Genomic DNA, 16,685 nt, shown 5'->3' on the forward strand with positions numbered 1-16,685 from the left:
ATTGAACTAATCTTAAAGGATAATTAACGTGAAATTGGAAACTAGCTAGATACAACAGCATTGAACTAACTTCAAAGAATAATTAACAGGAAATCAAAAACTTGATGCAATTGCATCGAGCTAACCTCAAAAAATAATTAATTGGATATTGGAAACTTGACGCAATTGCATGGAACTAATAACAAAGAATAATTAACGGGAGATCGAAAACTGGATGCTAAAACATTGTACTAACCTAAAAGAATAATTAACAAAAAATAAAAAAGTAGATATTCTTTGATGATCATACTTAGTGAATCATGTATAATTTTTTTTTTTATGTCAAGTTTGCAAAGAAACTACAGAAGACTTAATAGAAGTTGGTATTACACACCACTTTGAAATCTTGAATAACTAATGGGAAATTACAAACTGTATGCAAATGCAACTAACTAACCTCAAAAAATAATTAACGAGAAATCAAAAAATTAAATGGATGTAACTGCATTGAACAAATATAAAAGAATGATTAACGAGAAATAAAAAACTAGGTGTAACTGCATTGAACTAACTTCAAAGAATAATTAACGAGAAATTAGAAACTTCATGTGAATGCATCAATTTAACCTCAAAGAATAATTAAAGAAAAATAAAAAAATTGTATGCAAATGCATCAAACTAACTTCAAAGCATAATTAACGGAAAATCACAAACTATACGCAATTGCATGGAACTAACCTTAATGAATAATTAATAAGAAATCGGAAACTAGATGCATCGAACTAATCTCAAAGAATATTTAACAGAGAATTAGAAACTAGATACAAATGAATCGAACTATCCTAAAAAATTAACGGGGAATTGGCAACATGATGTAAATGTATTGAACTAACCTCAAAGAATAATTAACGGAAAATCCAAAGCAGGATGAAAATGTAATGAACTAACCTTAAAGAATAATTGACTAGAATTTTTTTTATGATCCAACATTGTGAATCATGTACTTATATGATATTTTTTAAAGCCATGTTTGCAAGGAAACAATAGAAAGATTAATAGAATTTGGTATTACTAACCTCAAAACATAGTTGTATCATATATAATAGGAATGTCTTGACAAGTATAGTTTGCATTTAAAATGGTGTTTATCGTAATGTTTTGCTATTCAATTAGCGTCAATGTGATCTTCGCCTCCTTGGGCATTCTCCCAAAACTTCAATCAAACTTATATTACTAATTAAACAACAACAAAAAGTCGAAGAGTTTTATCAATAGTGGGTTCTTTCTTTCTATTGAAAGGGGGATTTTCACATTGCAAGAAATTTGGATGAGTGGTCAATATAATATTCATATCTCATAGTTATGCATAGTTGCTAATACTTTTATAACGGCACCCGTTCGTATGACGGGTTCGAAAGATAGTAATTGTATAATGTGTGTTTCAGTTGACAAGTGACATTAGGCTATTAGCCATTTTACTTCTTTTTTATCATTCTGTCCAAATATACTCTACTACATATTGATTTTTAATCTCTTTCCTTAAAATTTAATAAAATAATACTAATCACAAAATCTTAAAAAGATAAATATTCCCAAAATATTCAACATTATTTTTTTTCTTAATATATACTTTCTCTCTCTATCCCAATCCACTCAATAATTAGTCTTCATTACTATTAATCAATGGAAAGACATTTACGCTTCAACCCTTTTGAATGGCAACGTGTCATTTTTATTTTATTTTTCGCCTAAAGCACTTTCTAAATTAGTAACAAAATATTAAGGAACTTACTTTAAAAAGTAATGAAATTATATTTATTGAAAATAAAAAATGTAGTGAAAGTACACGTTCTCTCTATAAATTGGTAAATTATATCAGCCACTAGTATTGAAAATCTCCTGCAGCTAATTTTTCTCAAACAGAATTTGTACTTGGAGAAACTAAATTATTGTCGCTTTATCGTAGCTTGTTTCTAGGGTAGGGCAGGGATTATGTCGGGTTCGGGTCGGATATGGCTATATCCGAATCCGAATCCGATAATTTCATAGTATCCGAACCCGAACCCGATTATATTCGAAATTTAATATCCGAACCCAACTAACCCGATCAGATAACACTAAAAATTCAAAAAAAACCCCAAAAATTATATCCGAATCCGAAATACCCGAATCCAACCCGAATACATAAACAGATATGAAAATCGACCCGAACCCGATGTATTCGATAATCGGGTCAGATCGGATTCAGGTCTACCCGACCCGATTCCCTGCTCTACTCGTTTCTCGTTCCATAACTATTTCCTACCCACAGTGCATAGAAATTAGAAAGGCCCATAGAAATTTTAGTCTTCATTACTATTAATCAATGGAAGGACATTTACGCTTCAACCCTTTTGAATGGCAACGTGTCATTTTTTCGCTTAACACATGCACTTTCTAGATCAGTAACAAAATATTAAGGAACTTACTTTAAAAAGTAATGAAATTATATTTATCGAAAATAAAAAATGCAGTGAAAGTACACGTTCTCTCTATAAATTGGTAAATTATGTCAGCCACTAGTATTGAAAATCTCCTGCAGCTAATTTTTCTCAAACATAATTTGTATTTGGAGAAACTAAATTATTGTCGCTTTATCGTAGCTCGTTTCTAGGGTAGGTGTCGGGTTCGGGTCGGATATGGCTATATCCGAATCCGAATCCGAATAATTTCACAATATCTGAACCCGAACCCGATTATATCCGAAATTTAATATCCGAACCCGACTAACCCGATCAGATAACACTAAAAATTAAAAAAAAAAAACCCAAAAATTATATCTGAACTCGAACCCGAACCCAACATACCCGAATACATAAATAGATATGAAAATCGACCCGAACCCAATGTATTCGGTAATCGGGTCGGGTCGGATTCAGGTCTACCCAACCCGATTCCGTGCCCTACTCGTTTCTCGTTCCAGAACTATTTCCTGCCCACAGTGCATAGAAATTAGAAAGGCCCATAGAAAATTTTAAGAATTTTATGCTCCGGCCCACACCCCACTAAATAAGTAAATATCATAACGTTTGGGCCTAGGATACTTGCATCTGTCGTCTTTCTAAACCCAAACCCAAAATGGTCATGGTGAGTTTTCTCACCTTGCCAACGTACATTGTAAGCTTTGGAACTGTTGTGTGTGCTCGATTCTCATGAGTCGTGATTAAAAAATGCTCCATTCCAATTGGTTCGCAGTAATGTGGAGTGTTGCTTGATTAGCTAAGACGTGTAGCTTGGCAATATGGAACATATACTTCATAAAATAATTTTGTTTTAGAAAAAAGTTTTGCTGAATCAGAAATTTGTTCAGTTGAATGAAGGGTATATAAATTTCAACAACTTAATTTGACTGAACGATCATTTAGTACACAACTTCTGTGAGCCTTTAGTGACACCAACTTTTTTTCGATTTGAGTTTTATAAGAAACACACTATAGTACGACAGTAGAACTTCATTCTTCCATACTACTATGTTTTTTTGGTCTATCACAACTGAACGTTATTGAGAAATGACTTCACCATGTCGACTAGCACTAGTGCATGTTCTTCAATGAAATACAAATTAATTTGTCTTGCAATGGTAGTCTCATTCTCATGCACATTATACATAATTTTTCGGATGAGCAAAATTAACGGTTGTATAAACTACAATATATAGAGCAAATTCTGGAAAACATTATACATGATGCATGGCTGGACCATGTTCCAAATTCTTGATGTGTGTCTGCGTGTTTTTGGTTAATTTTCAAAGTGAGATGTAAGTATGTAACTGATCTTGCAACCAAACAAAACTCGTGAAGAGAAAGGCTTTTGAGTTTTGAGACAAAAAAGACTACTAAGTCAAAGATGAATTAATTGCTTCAATAACGCAACAAGGATTACAGCCCAAAAAGACCTAAGATCTAACCTACCAGTCTTTTAGTTTGGTCGAAAAGAAAAAGTTTGTTAGTTAAAGAAGAGTCCATGCCAAAATTTCAGTTGGAAAAAGCCCACCATATATGTCCCTTCAGATTATACTAGATGTTGGAGTTCAGCAATTTTTCGAATACAAAGCAATCATCAATTTATCCTATCATTTTAGGGAGGAAATAGGCATAACATATGATATAGACTTTTGTTTAGATATGGATGGGGAACTAAAAAGGCATAAATAAAAATAATGTGGGATATCAAAATTCAAAAATTTGGCATGATTCCTTCGGGGATAAAAAACGACAAACATAAGCATTACCGCATTATACATGTCTTTCTTTTATTTTCTGGGAACATTCATGTGCAATAACAACCTCCATGGAGCAGATGTTTTAACTTTTCTAAGGAAATTATTGTCATGGACCAAAACCATTTTCTAAATCTGATTGTCAAGATAAGATTGAATAATTAGCCTAGGTTTTGATATGGGAAAGATGTGTAACAGTGTAACTACTTTTAAATATCATGTTTTGAAAAGCTGCTTAATTAATGACTTAGTTTGACCTCTTTTAGTTAGTAAAATGTAGGAAATCCAAATTGGGATTTAAACAGCTAAGTTTTTCTTTAATTTTTGCCGCACCTATATATGCATGGATTGTGATTGATTTTTTGTTCATGCCTACTACCATTCGAAGTAGGAAGAATCCGAGGGTGTTCCTTTTTGCACATGACCGATGTAATGCACTTAATATATACTTTTTATATCATTATATATATGAATGGTTCCGTCCTTCCTTACCAGTGTAACCCACTCTGTATGTAACGTCTTTTTCTAATGAATATAAATGACGAATTTAGTGGTCCAATATCTACTATATGTATCCCTTAGTATCTACAGTGAAATTGTTGGATGCCCAGTGCCCACATCCTAATCCTATACGGGTAAACTCTAAACAATAATGTGCCAAAATTTAAAGTTTTAAACTGTTTTTCTGGTAAAGCTAATGTTTTGAATTGGTATTATTGGTTTTGGTAGAGGTGGAATATATTCAAATAAAACTTGTATTCTTGTATCAAAATTGGAGGCAAAATGGGCGACAACATACTAAATTGTCATCCCCAGCAACCATATGATGTGGAACCAAATCCTCTATTTTAAGCTGTACCTAATATTTATTTTTTTTTTTTTTTTTTATTTTTTTTATTTTTTTTATTTTTTCACTATATGAGCCAATTAGGATCCCCCTCCACTAGGGAAATTAGGGTTTGCCTCCCCCCCCCCACACACACGGTCAATTTGATTTGACTGTTAACTTTTAAGTCAAATGGCTAAAAATAATACAATTGTCCCCACCTAATTAAAATTGAACATTTGTTTTTTGAAAATAATGAGAATATTTGTGTAATTTTTCAGTTGTTTGACTTGAAATTTAACGGTCAATCCAAATTAAATGTGTGTTTAGGGGAAAGACCCTAATTGGCCCTCTAGTGGGGGAATCCTAATTGGCTCATCTAGTGGGGGGTAATACTAGTTAACCCTAAAATGTAATGAGCATAAAGAGAGATTGAGTTTTACTGTTAGTAAAACAGACTACTGTAAATAAGTGGAAAGCTCTTTTGTGTTTTTTAGTGTGTGAAGGAGTACTGCAATTGAGTGCACTTTTACTACGACATGATCCCTAATGGATCGTGGGAGGCAGTCATTATAGCTTATTAGTAGTCTATATAATGAAAGATCGAGCAGTGGAAAATAAATAATAGGAATGCACAACTAACATAAATTTTCTTGCTAACGTAAATACAATGATATGATAGGTACGAAACCAAAATACTGAAACTAGTTGCTCTCTCTCTCTCTTTTTTTTTATTTGTTTTTGGATAAACAATCTATACATGTCAAAGCCTTCAACATCTTTGGATGAGATGCCTGTGAGCAAAAAAATAAATAAGAACATTTATATCTGCACACGAGAAGAAAACTGATAGAAGCAGAGAAATGTAGGAAAAAGGTACCAAAACATAGAGAGCTTTAAAGAGGACATGCAATGTTTCATAAAACGTGTCATTCTATACTGTTTGACGCATTGAAGGAAGATATTTATAAATGGTAAAAATTGAAATCTAAGCTAGAAAGTGCAGATCTAACCATAAAACGTTAAGGAGCTTCTCAAATGGGTAAAGAAAATGCGTACTGATGAAGATATAAACTTATGTCCGTCTTACAATATAGCTAAGTGGGTCATGTTATAATGAAGTAGCTAGATGTATGAAAAGGAAAAGGTCATAGTGAGTGATGAGATTTCCCACTCTTTCTCTCTCACCTTCTTTCTTTAATCAACTCTTTTGACTTAAAAGCCTTGTTTGATTAAGTCCATCTGCTGTTGTTCTTTTGCTCATTTTCTTATTTAGTTATCGATCACACTATGTGAACTAGAATAATATTTAAAACCTAAATTGTCAACAACATCCAACCACCCAACTAACCTATACATTGCAATAGCAATAAGAAACAGCATGGCAATGCAGCAAAAAACAAAAGATAAGAGAATTAATAGAAAATGACAGTTAATATATCCATAATAATACAATAAGAATTAAGAAAGAATAAAATTTTTGGCTCTTTTTTACAAACAAAAGGTGGAACAATGGTGACCCCACGAGTCATTCTCTCATTTATTTTCATCTCATGCGTAGATTACGCAATGTTTTGTTACAAATGCTTAATTTTCCTACCCATTAATATCTTCTATCTTTCATTCTCCGCAAATCTCGCTAACAAAAAAATCCAGAAAAAAAAGAGGAGCATAAAAGAAAGAAACACAGGTTTTAGCTGTTTATCTAAACTTGGTTAATTCATTTTGCGCCATTTCGAGGAATGTACTACTCAATGTTTTGATAAATAACAATGGGTGGGTGCGTTTCTTCGAAGCAGGCGGTGGCGGTAACGCCTACTATAGATTACTCTGGTGTGTTTCATGATAATGGGACAGAGTTATCGGTTACATCGCTTCGATATAGAGCTGAATGTGAGAAGAAGAAGGTGGAGTCAGGTAGAAGCGAATTTGAAGAGTCTAGGAGGGGTAGTTCTAATGGTGGGGGAGATTCATTTAGTTTGAGGTTGGGGAATTTGCAGAAATATGTTGAAGGTGAACAAGTTGCTGCTGGCTGGCCTCCTTGGTTGAGTGCTGTTGCTGGTGAAGCCATTCGAGGATGGATTCCTCTTAGAGCTGATTCTTTTGAGAAATTGGAGAAGGTATAATGTAGTTTACAATTTTTCCTAATTTGGTTTTTACAATTTTATTTGACTTTTGGTATTGATTTGGAAATGCTTTAAATGCTGCATTGGCCTTTTGTTGTTTCAAGTTTCATAAGAAAAAAATACTATTTATTTCACCTAATATTCTAACTCAGTGAAATTAAGCTTATTTCGGTTAGTTGGTCTAAGAAATTTTTGGTGTAAAAAGCTTCTTATGTTTATATGCAAATTTGTAAATGTGATCAAGTTTTTATATTTACAATTTTACATCTATGATGTTGTATTGTTTCCAGTGATTGTACTATAAAATTACACTTTATGCTGTCATTCATAAACTTGTGAAAGATTTGCACATGGAATTATACAAGTCAGGTAACTATGGTTTTCTCTATGTTGCTTACCTACTGGTTTGGAAGGTCAAACCTATGTTGAAGAGTTTTCATTTGCAGGAGTAAACTAACTGGAGAAAGATATGGTAGTCTTTTCCCACGAGTTTTAAGAAACTGACTAAAACTTTTTCTATGTACAATTTGTGATGTTTATGGGTTTTAGCTGTGTTATATGTCCTCTTTCTTGGATTTTTACTCAATGTACGATATGCATTTTGCATAGTATGTCCATATAACAGAAATGACACAGGTTCAGGAGATGTGTTTGGCCAGTGCTAATTTCTATTGTACAGAAGATAAAGTTGCTACTGGAAATTTGGTGGTGATGATTAGGAGTTATATCACACGTGATTTAATTATGCTTTCTGTGCTAAACAGGAAATTTCACCTAAAAACATTAAAAAATAAAATAAAATGCATGCTTATATATGTCAGCGACGTATAAAGGCAACTATTCAGTATATCTTCATTCATATCATTTTTGTAGTATTACTGAGCAGGCAATGAGATGCTCGCTTAGAAGACTGGAAGCTTACAGTGCCTTTCTTTCTTTTATGCTCTAGCCTACTATTGTTTATAGTTATTTTCCTTAAACTTATGCGTTTGAGTTTTAAGATTTACTTTTCTTTCTTATTTCCTGGTGTCACTAGGTAAGAAAAGCTCTATTTAAAAACCCTTTTTCTCCTCGAAAAGCTATAGCTGTGTCTAGTATCTTATTCTATGTGATTTGTATTTGTAGATTGGACAAGGAACATATAGCAGTGTGTTCCGAGCCAGAGATCTCGATACTGGAAAGATTGTTGCTCTAAAGAAGGTTCGATTCGACAATTTTGACCCAGAGAGTGTGAGGTTTATGGCACGAGAAATAACGATTCTTCGCAGATTAGACCATCCAAACATTGTGAAGTTGGAAGGATTAATCACTTCGCGATTATCCTGTAGTATATACCTTGTATTCGAGTACATGGAGCATGATCTTGCTGGATTAACATCTTCCCCTGACATCAAGTTTACCGAGTCCCAGGTTAGTTATTTAAATATTCAAAAAAATTGATAGAAACATGAAAATATTATGCCATAAATGAGTAGCAGCCTCAAGGTCGTCACATGATACTGTCCATGTTCTGTCATATTTGAGTTATGCAAGCATAATGAGCAGAATGTGTTTATATTTGTCTTTTTGTTTTTCAAAATTGCAACTGGTGGAGTTACATATTCAGGATTGATGTAGTTGAACTTTGTTTCCTCTTATTAATTGCAAGTGGTTGTGTTCTTCAATTGAGATCAAGGCCAAATCACCTTGGCACAGATTAAGGTCCAACCTGCTTTTATTTTCTAGGTGAAATGCTATGTGCACCAGTTATTATCTGGAGTTGAGCATTGCCATTCACGGGGTGTAATGCATCGGGACATTAAAGGTTCTAATCTTCTAGTTAACAACGAAGGAGTTCTAAAAATGGCCGACTTTGGTCTGGCAAATTTCTTCAGCTCTGGACAAAGGCAACCACTGACTAGTCGAGTTGTGACTCTTTGGTACCGTCCTCCTGAACTCCTCCTTGGGTCTACTGATTATGGAGCAGCCGTTGATTTGTGGAGTGTTGGCTGCGTGTTTGCAGAACTTTTTCAGGGAAAGCCTATCCTTCAAGGAAGAACTGAGGTAATCAACCTGTCCAAATTACACAGTCAATTTAAGTTACAGTTTTCTTCATATTTTTTATCTACCTAATTATGCAGTATTGCCTAATGTGATGCTAGTCATATACTTGAAGGAGTTAGGAAATGGAAATTTGGGATCCATAGTGCAGAGTTGACATTAATTTGCTCCACCGCTCATTTGTTCAACTCATATTATATAATTTACCTATGAAAATGTCTTAATTCGTATTTACTTCCAGGTATCATTTTCCATATAATACAGCACTCTCCTGCCTCATACCTATATTAGTATATTTGTATAAACTCAAAGATGAAAATGAACTATCAACTATGAACTAAGATTTAATAAGTTATCACTAGTTAGACCGAAAGCTTTATCTATACGAGGACTATAACTGGGGATGTATCTATAACGAAAGCTTTGATGACTAACAGTTGAAACTATATAACATTTGAGGGTAACACGGAAACTAGTAGTATGGTAATAAAATATTATTCTTTCTGTCAACAGGAGAACTACAATCTGATTTCGGATTTTGTTTAATTATCTCTGATTATCTCCGTAACTGCTGAGAACTCCATTCCCTCTTCCTTTGTTTCTCCCGTAAGAGATGTTTTTCCATATCTACAGGTTGAGCAATTACACAAAATCTTCAAGCTTTGTGGTTCCCCACCTGATGAGTATTGGAAGAAATCTAAACTGCCTCATGCAACTATATTCAAACCCCAGCATCCTTATGAGACTTCTCTTTACGAGACATGTAAAGCATTTCCGACAACTGCATTAAATTTGATTGAAACTCTTCTCTCTGTGGAACCATATAAACGTGGCACAGCCTCCTCTGCTCTTGCATCTGAGGTAACTAAAACTCTTCTTTGAAAAAAAGTAGTAGATTTCCTTGATTTTAGCATTCTGAAAAGCAAACCATAAAACAAATAAGTAGCCATTTCCGTGCACCTTAGGAGTGCCAGCAAGATGAGGATATTACATGTAACATTATATTCATTCATTAACCATCACCTTAATAATTTATTTTTATTTTGTTCAACTAAAGAAATCTAAATCCAAGTGTGTATAGCATACCATGAACATTTACCTTAAGGCTCTGATGATGATGTTCAAGCGTCAACTACACTCAGTTGTCATATCTTAGTTGTACTGTATTTCAATGATGTACTTATCTATTACTTAGTTGTCATATCTGCACCTGTACGTGCTGTATTATTCAATGTATATTACTTATATGTCACCTGGAAGTTTCACTATGTGTATCCATGTTTAAATGTTGACTGCAAAAATGTGGTGTCAACATAAATACTGGGGGTTATGTAGTGTTTTCTGGTGTGTGCGTTCCCACCCAGGGGTTGGGCCTATTGAGTGTATGACCCATGATCCCGCTTAAAGGGAGTGATGCAACCGATGATCAATCCAGTTGATAAAATGTGTGCATCTCTCAACAAGTTCAAGCTTTTAGAGCAACTATTCTCAACGTGGTACTATAAAGGTTCCTGCCTAGGAGGTCTTCAAGTTGGCTCAACATGACAGTATTTAGAGAGAGAAAAGATGAAGGAAAAAAAATCAGTGTTGTTGAAGGGGAATGTTTGTTTTGTTTTGCCGCCTGGAGTATGTGGTTATGCATGTGCCTACTGAGTGTATGACCCGTGATCCCACTTAGGGGGGGTATTCCAGCCCATGATAGATCCAGTTGATATAAATTGTCGGTGCCTCTCTCTACAAGTTGGAGCTTTTAGAGCATTTAGTTCTCAACATGGAGAATGATGTGGCCTTCGCATTATGGTTACTCACCAATCCAGACCACATCCCGTTAATATGCATCCACTCGACCACTCCAAGAAGATGTAATCAATTTTGTGCAACTGTTGTAGAAGATTCCTGATTGTCCTACTACTTTTCACTTGCACTTCTTCTAGCGTCCAAATTTAATTTCTACTGTGAGATTATTTTTCTCTCAGATAATTTGCAGCTTGTAGTTTGATATATTTGGTGTATTATGTACAGTACTTCACAACAAAGCCTTATGCAAGTGACCCAGCAACCTTGCCGAAGTACCCGCCCAACAAGGAGATAGATGCGAAAAGTCGAGAGGAAGCACGAAGGTCAGTACTTCCACCAAAATGTTCAATGAAATGTTACTAACCAAATTTGTATTCTTAGTAGACTAACTTTAATCTTTCTCATAAAACCTTTTCAGAGTATATATATCCAATGAGTTTGTAGTATAATGGGGGCATATATTTTAGGGTCTGAATAATGAGGGCATACTCTATAAATTTTCTAATAAAACTATTAAAGTTTGTCTGTGCGCTTTTGAAATGTTGATTTGGACTTCTGATTCTGAAGGGTCATGCCACTTTATTTATCAGACTACAAAACTGATTCTGTTTTCAATAAGGCAGATAATTAAAGCAGTGTATAACCAGTTGTTTTTTAGTGAAATTAGGACTTCATTTTGGCTAAGGCAAGGCATCAAGCTTTGTAGGCGTTGTCAATGATTATAGCTCTGTATGTGGCTCTGCAGTGGTAGCTTTACAATTTTAATTTAGGGTAGTTTCCCAAACAGGACAGCTTTAGCAGGACATTCAGGGTGTTCTACTTTTTCTTTTCTTTTCCATTAACCAGAGTGTTCTTTTTTTTTCGATAATAAATTAACCAGAGTGTTCTACTTTTACTATTCTTAACTTATTCAGGATCGGATGTTCTTTTCAGGAAGAAGAATGGTGGAAGAACACGTGGACCTGAAGCAACAAGAAAAACAGCAAAAGCAAGTAAAGCTTTTAAGGAACATGTATTAACTCGTAAATCAGTTGCCCCAGTAAAGGTCTCTCTCTGATTCTCTGTAGTTTATCCTCAGTGTCTTCCTTCTTTCTTTCAAGAATTATCATCAGTACTGCCAAGCATAACTTATGTTCTTTGGCTGGTTATATCTGCAGGAACAATTCAATACTCAATTTACCCGAAAACTAAATAGGGATAACATACATTTGCCAAAAGAAAAAGCTGATGCTAGACGAAGTGATGAACCTCCCAAACCATCAACTGAAATGTCTTATGAGGCTTCCCACACAAAATACGCATCTCAAGGGGACATTCCTTTTTCAGGACCTCTAGATGTCCCAGTATCAAGTGGCTTTGCATGGGCAAGAAGGCAAAAAGAAGATGCAGCATCCATAAGATCAAACAGTAGATCCAGCTCAAGAAGTCAAGTTTCTAGTGCATTAGATTCCTCAAGTGTTTCCGAGTCAAAACGTCAAGAAAATGGAGAATCCATAGATGGGACAAGTACCAACTCTCGAGACGAAGACCCATATGACAATGTTAAGCGTGCACTGCGGAACCAGTGGAGTCAGTATGAGCGTCCAGATTCTTTCGATGCATCTGACATGTACCATTCTCAGGAATTTTCAGCGGAGAATTTTCAAAAAAGCAAAGTTAGCAAAAGATACGATTCGGTAAGTTAATGCAACTAGATGCTATCAGAAACACCTACTGATAAGTCTTAACTCAACCAATTAAGTAGAATGAGCTTTAATTACCAATTGTCATTCCCAGCAACAAGTTAAAAATAAGATTTGTTCATATTCTTTTCAGTAAGCTACTTATTCTAGTTATTTTGCAGGAAACATAACAGGTCTAGTACGCTAGTTCTTTCTCAGTTGAATCATATGGAAAAGAACTGTTAAATTAACTTAATTCCATCTGATCTGTTAAATTTCTAATCCCATTTCATTGAATATTGATAGCGTTATGAGGATCAAGGAAGCATGGTTGAGTTCTCAGGGCCATTGTTGACTCATTCACATAAAATTGACGAACTCTTGGAGAGACACGAACGCGCCATATCCGTCAAGCAGTGCGGAGATCATGGTTTCAAAGAGGTAAGAGGAATATACATCTAATTTATGTTTCCTTTTTATTGGTTGACACCCACCCAATTGTGACGGCTTCTTAGCCTCTCTATTTTTTGTGCTCACTTCAACTTCAGTGTTAATCCCAAATTCCATACTTTAGTACATATATCAATTGCTTGATGCAATTTCACATTCTTAGCTCACTTCAACTTCAGTGTTAATAATCCCAAATTCCATATTTCAGTACGTATACCGATTGTTTTGTGCAATGCTGCATGTGTTCTAAAATTTTATTGGTGATGGCAGGCAAAAAGCACGGAAAATAGCTTTTGGCTATGTTGTATTCTAATGTATTCAACAGTACTCACCGACAGACCAGGGTAAGAAGTCCAATTAACTTCAGATCCTTCCAGCCAGGAAAAGAATCTAGATTGAACTGCATCAACCCCGACCTTTTCCTACACAGCAACTAAATGGAGAACTAGTATTATGGCAAACATGCAAATACCAACTTCACATTTGAGTAACCTTCAGAGTTGCCCTACCATGATAATGATGAAGGGGAAGGATGAACAAGAGCAGTGTCACTGGTGAGTGAAGAATTCAGTCTGCTTTATCACGGATTTTTTAATGTATACTTTCAACGGAAACAGAATGTAGTCGTGGCTTAACCAGTATTGTTTCTGGGAAGATGAATGTAACACATTATAATGCAATGTAAAGGTTAAAAGATCATCAGGTTGCACATATCACATATAGCAAGCTGTGAAGCTTACTTCTCAGGAGCTATCCCAATCTCAACTAAGACAAAGTTGTTACAGAGGCAACATTTTTTCTTAAATCTATGCAATTCTACGCAGTTCACAGCAAAGGGCAACTATAGCTCCGTGCATTACAAGTTAATGCCACAGTTTCCCTTTCAAAAAGGTTATGTCCCCAATCCACATAAAATATGATGGAAAATTGAAAAATAAGTCACAATATTTATGCTCTTTATAAAATTCAACAAGAATAAGTAAAGTTTTAGAAGAAACAGAATGATCCAAATAAATTACTTCGCTATAGTTATAGGGGATGGTTATATGAAGACTCGAAAGGTACTCTACCACTAAATATAATGAATTAGAAGCTGATTTTTGGCAGAGATGTTGGTGGAGTTCATATAACTATAAGTTATAACTCATTCCAATATTTGATAACAATTTGTCCATGAAAGAGTCATTAGCATAGTTTTATACCTTTTTTGTTCAATGTAAATGATACTAAAAAAAAAGATAAAGAAAAAGGAAAAGGAGGAAAAGGAAAATAAAAGATTCCTAATTTCCTTTCCGAGTGCTTCTACATCAACACACACTTTGAACACAATTTGTGAACACAATGACGTGGCAAGCTGAGAGACCTTGATTTTCAGTACTTCTTTGAGAAATACACACGCACCCCCTGCCTGATGAGTGCCACGTCATTGTGTTCACAATTTTCAGTTCATTTTGTGTGTTGATAAAGACTTTTCCTTTCCTTAAAAACTTCCATGGGCAGTTTCTTGGAAACTTCCCTTCTTCCCCCCTTCTCACTCGTGCTCACTGTCCACCACGCAATTCCCAACTCTTCATATATTAAGTAAGTTCCTCAAATTCCACACATCATTTTATCTAACTTTGTATTTCAATTGAAGGGTGAAATGGAGAAGCTACCAACAGAAACAATATCAGATATACTTTTAAGACTACCCTTTGATTCACTGTCAGAAAGCAGGTATGTTTGCAAGTCATGGTCTAATAATATAACCTATGACCCTTACTTTGTTCACAAATATGTTCAACAATTACAAACTCAAAACAAAGATTTGGGTTTCATTTTCTTAATGAAGAATTTTGAGCTTTGCTATGTAGAATATAATGATGCCAAGGTTTACAAGTTAACAAAAATTAGTGGATGCCCAATTAAGTTCACTTGCACTCAACGAGCTATTGTTGGTTCTTGCAATGGTTTGATGTGTATATCTAACGATATTAGTAATAATCCTAGCTATGTATGCAATCCATTTACGCGTGAATGCATCAAACTTCCAAAGATTAGTGATTCTGAACATGACTTGGATCCTAGACCACCTATGGTAAGAGGATTTGGTTATGATGGTTCTAGTAATCAGTACAAGGCTGTTAGAATATTGTTTCGTGATAAATTAAACCAATGGCCGGTACATGTGTACACGCTCGGTAAGGATACTGAGTGGAGGAGTAAAGGAAATGCCCCGTTCTTTCTAAGGTGGTATAATTCTTCGGGAGTTGTGGTGAATGGAGCTCTTCATTGGCTAACTGAGCCGAATGGTGTAGGCAGTTATGTAGATTACTGCTGCAGAATAGTCGCGTTTGATTTGGCAAGTGAAGAGTTTCGAGTGGTTCCATCACCATCTTGTGTTACACCTTGTAAAGTTAACTATGAATTAGTGCAGTTAGGAGGTTGTCTTTGTGTGAATCATTATTGTTCTAATGGAAGTCTTGAAATTTGGATGATGAAGGAGAACTCATATTGGACCAAGGAACACACCATAAAATGTGGTGGAGGCTATAAACCTTTAGCTCTTACCAAAGATGGTGAAGTCTTGCTTTGGCGCAGTGGGGTGGTTCTTCTTTCTTATGATCCAAACACCGGAAGTTTAAAGGTCATCAAAGATCATGGAAACATATCAAGGCTTGAAGCAGTTGGGCACATGAAGAGTTGTGTATCACTAAACGCTATATGCGGAAATCCAATGATGATTAGAAGGAAATTGGGTGAGAGTGTGAGTGAGATTAAACCAAAAAAAATGATGATTAGAAGGGAATTGGGGAACCAGAAAAAAGTTGAAAATGGGAAAACGAAGCGATTATGTACTAAATGATCAATGGGTTATCATGTTACTTTTGTAATTGTCATTCATCTTGAGTTGTGTAAGTCTTAGTTTTACAGCTCTAGGAAATATTTAGGAATTCTAATATGCTTTGTTAGAATTATACGGAGAACTCCTTCAAAGCATCTTGAAACCTTCTAAAACACTAAAAACACATTTTTTTAACCCTGCAACCATATATAAACTGGACTTCGAGACACTTTCAAATATGATAAAAACTAAAAACGGGATTTACTCATTTTTGTTTAAACATGGCTTACTAAGAATAATTAAACCATGAACATCACTTGAATATATTAGAGGCCCACATTGATTTAGCCGTTGTTGATTCATTTCTTTGTGATGCAATCCACTTCAACAATGAGGTCCCAAAAATGATAACAATCAGCCCATTTGAAATATAATCCAAACAGGGGGTGAACAAGGAGAAGCAGAAGTGAAGTTGGTGGAAAAATGTCGAACTTTTCCGTCTTCCAAACTAAAAACTCCCATGTCCAAAGGGCTTTAGATGTCGACTTTAGTTCCACTCAGTGAAAATAGATGCAATTCCGTTTAAATATCGTTGAGTCAGAAGCCAATACAGCTACTGAGGCATTAAGACCCAAGAACAAGGCATGTTGCCCTAAGCTATTCACATTATCCCACACTTACTAAAAAAATCAAATTTAAAAAGGTGGAAATTTAATTCTACCAA

The 16,685-nt window shown here is 34.9% G+C and overlaps 2 protein-coding genes across 2 annotated transcripts; both read left to right on the top strand.

The window, feature by feature from the left end:
• The first annotated feature begins 6,545 nt into the window (after positions 1–6,545).
• On the top strand, positions 6,546–13,836 carry IBS1 (Protein kinase superfamily protein). The gene is given in 10 exon segments (XM_086592445.1): positions 6,546–7,183; positions 8,315–8,599; positions 8,915–9,232; positions 9,863–10,090; positions 11,252–11,349; positions 11,960–12,071; positions 12,184–12,702; positions 12,994–13,083; positions 13,086–13,128; positions 13,408–13,836. Coding segments are annotated over 10 exon segments (2,061 nt in total). The 5' UTR covers positions 6,546–6,835; the 3' UTR covers positions 13,428–13,836.
• A 770-nt stretch (positions 13,837–14,606) lies between these two features.
• On the top strand, positions 14,607–16,094 carry LOC147522283 (F-box protein At3g07870-like). Its single transcript, XM_086592470.1, has one exon. It carries the CDS (start codon positions 14,780–14,782, stop codon positions 15,980–15,982), a length of 1,203 nt encoding a protein of 400 aa, XP_086448596.1. The 5' UTR covers positions 14,607–14,779; the 3' UTR covers positions 15,983–16,094.
• The last annotated feature ends 591 nt before the right edge of the window (positions 16,095–16,685 follow it).

This window comes from Coptis chinensis, chromosome 1, assembly GCF_015680905.1.
Source record: "Coptis chinensis isolate HL-2020 chromosome 1, ASM1568090v1, whole genome shotgun sequence".
NCBI lineage: Eukaryota > Viridiplantae > Streptophyta > Magnoliopsida > Ranunculales > Ranunculaceae > Coptis > Coptis chinensis.

What these genes read in the sequence shown, in the direction of transcription:
- LOC147522283 (XM_086592470.1), top strand. Translation starts at nt 14,780, where the DNA reads ATGGAGAAGCTACCAACAGAAACAATATCAGATATACTTTTAAGACTA.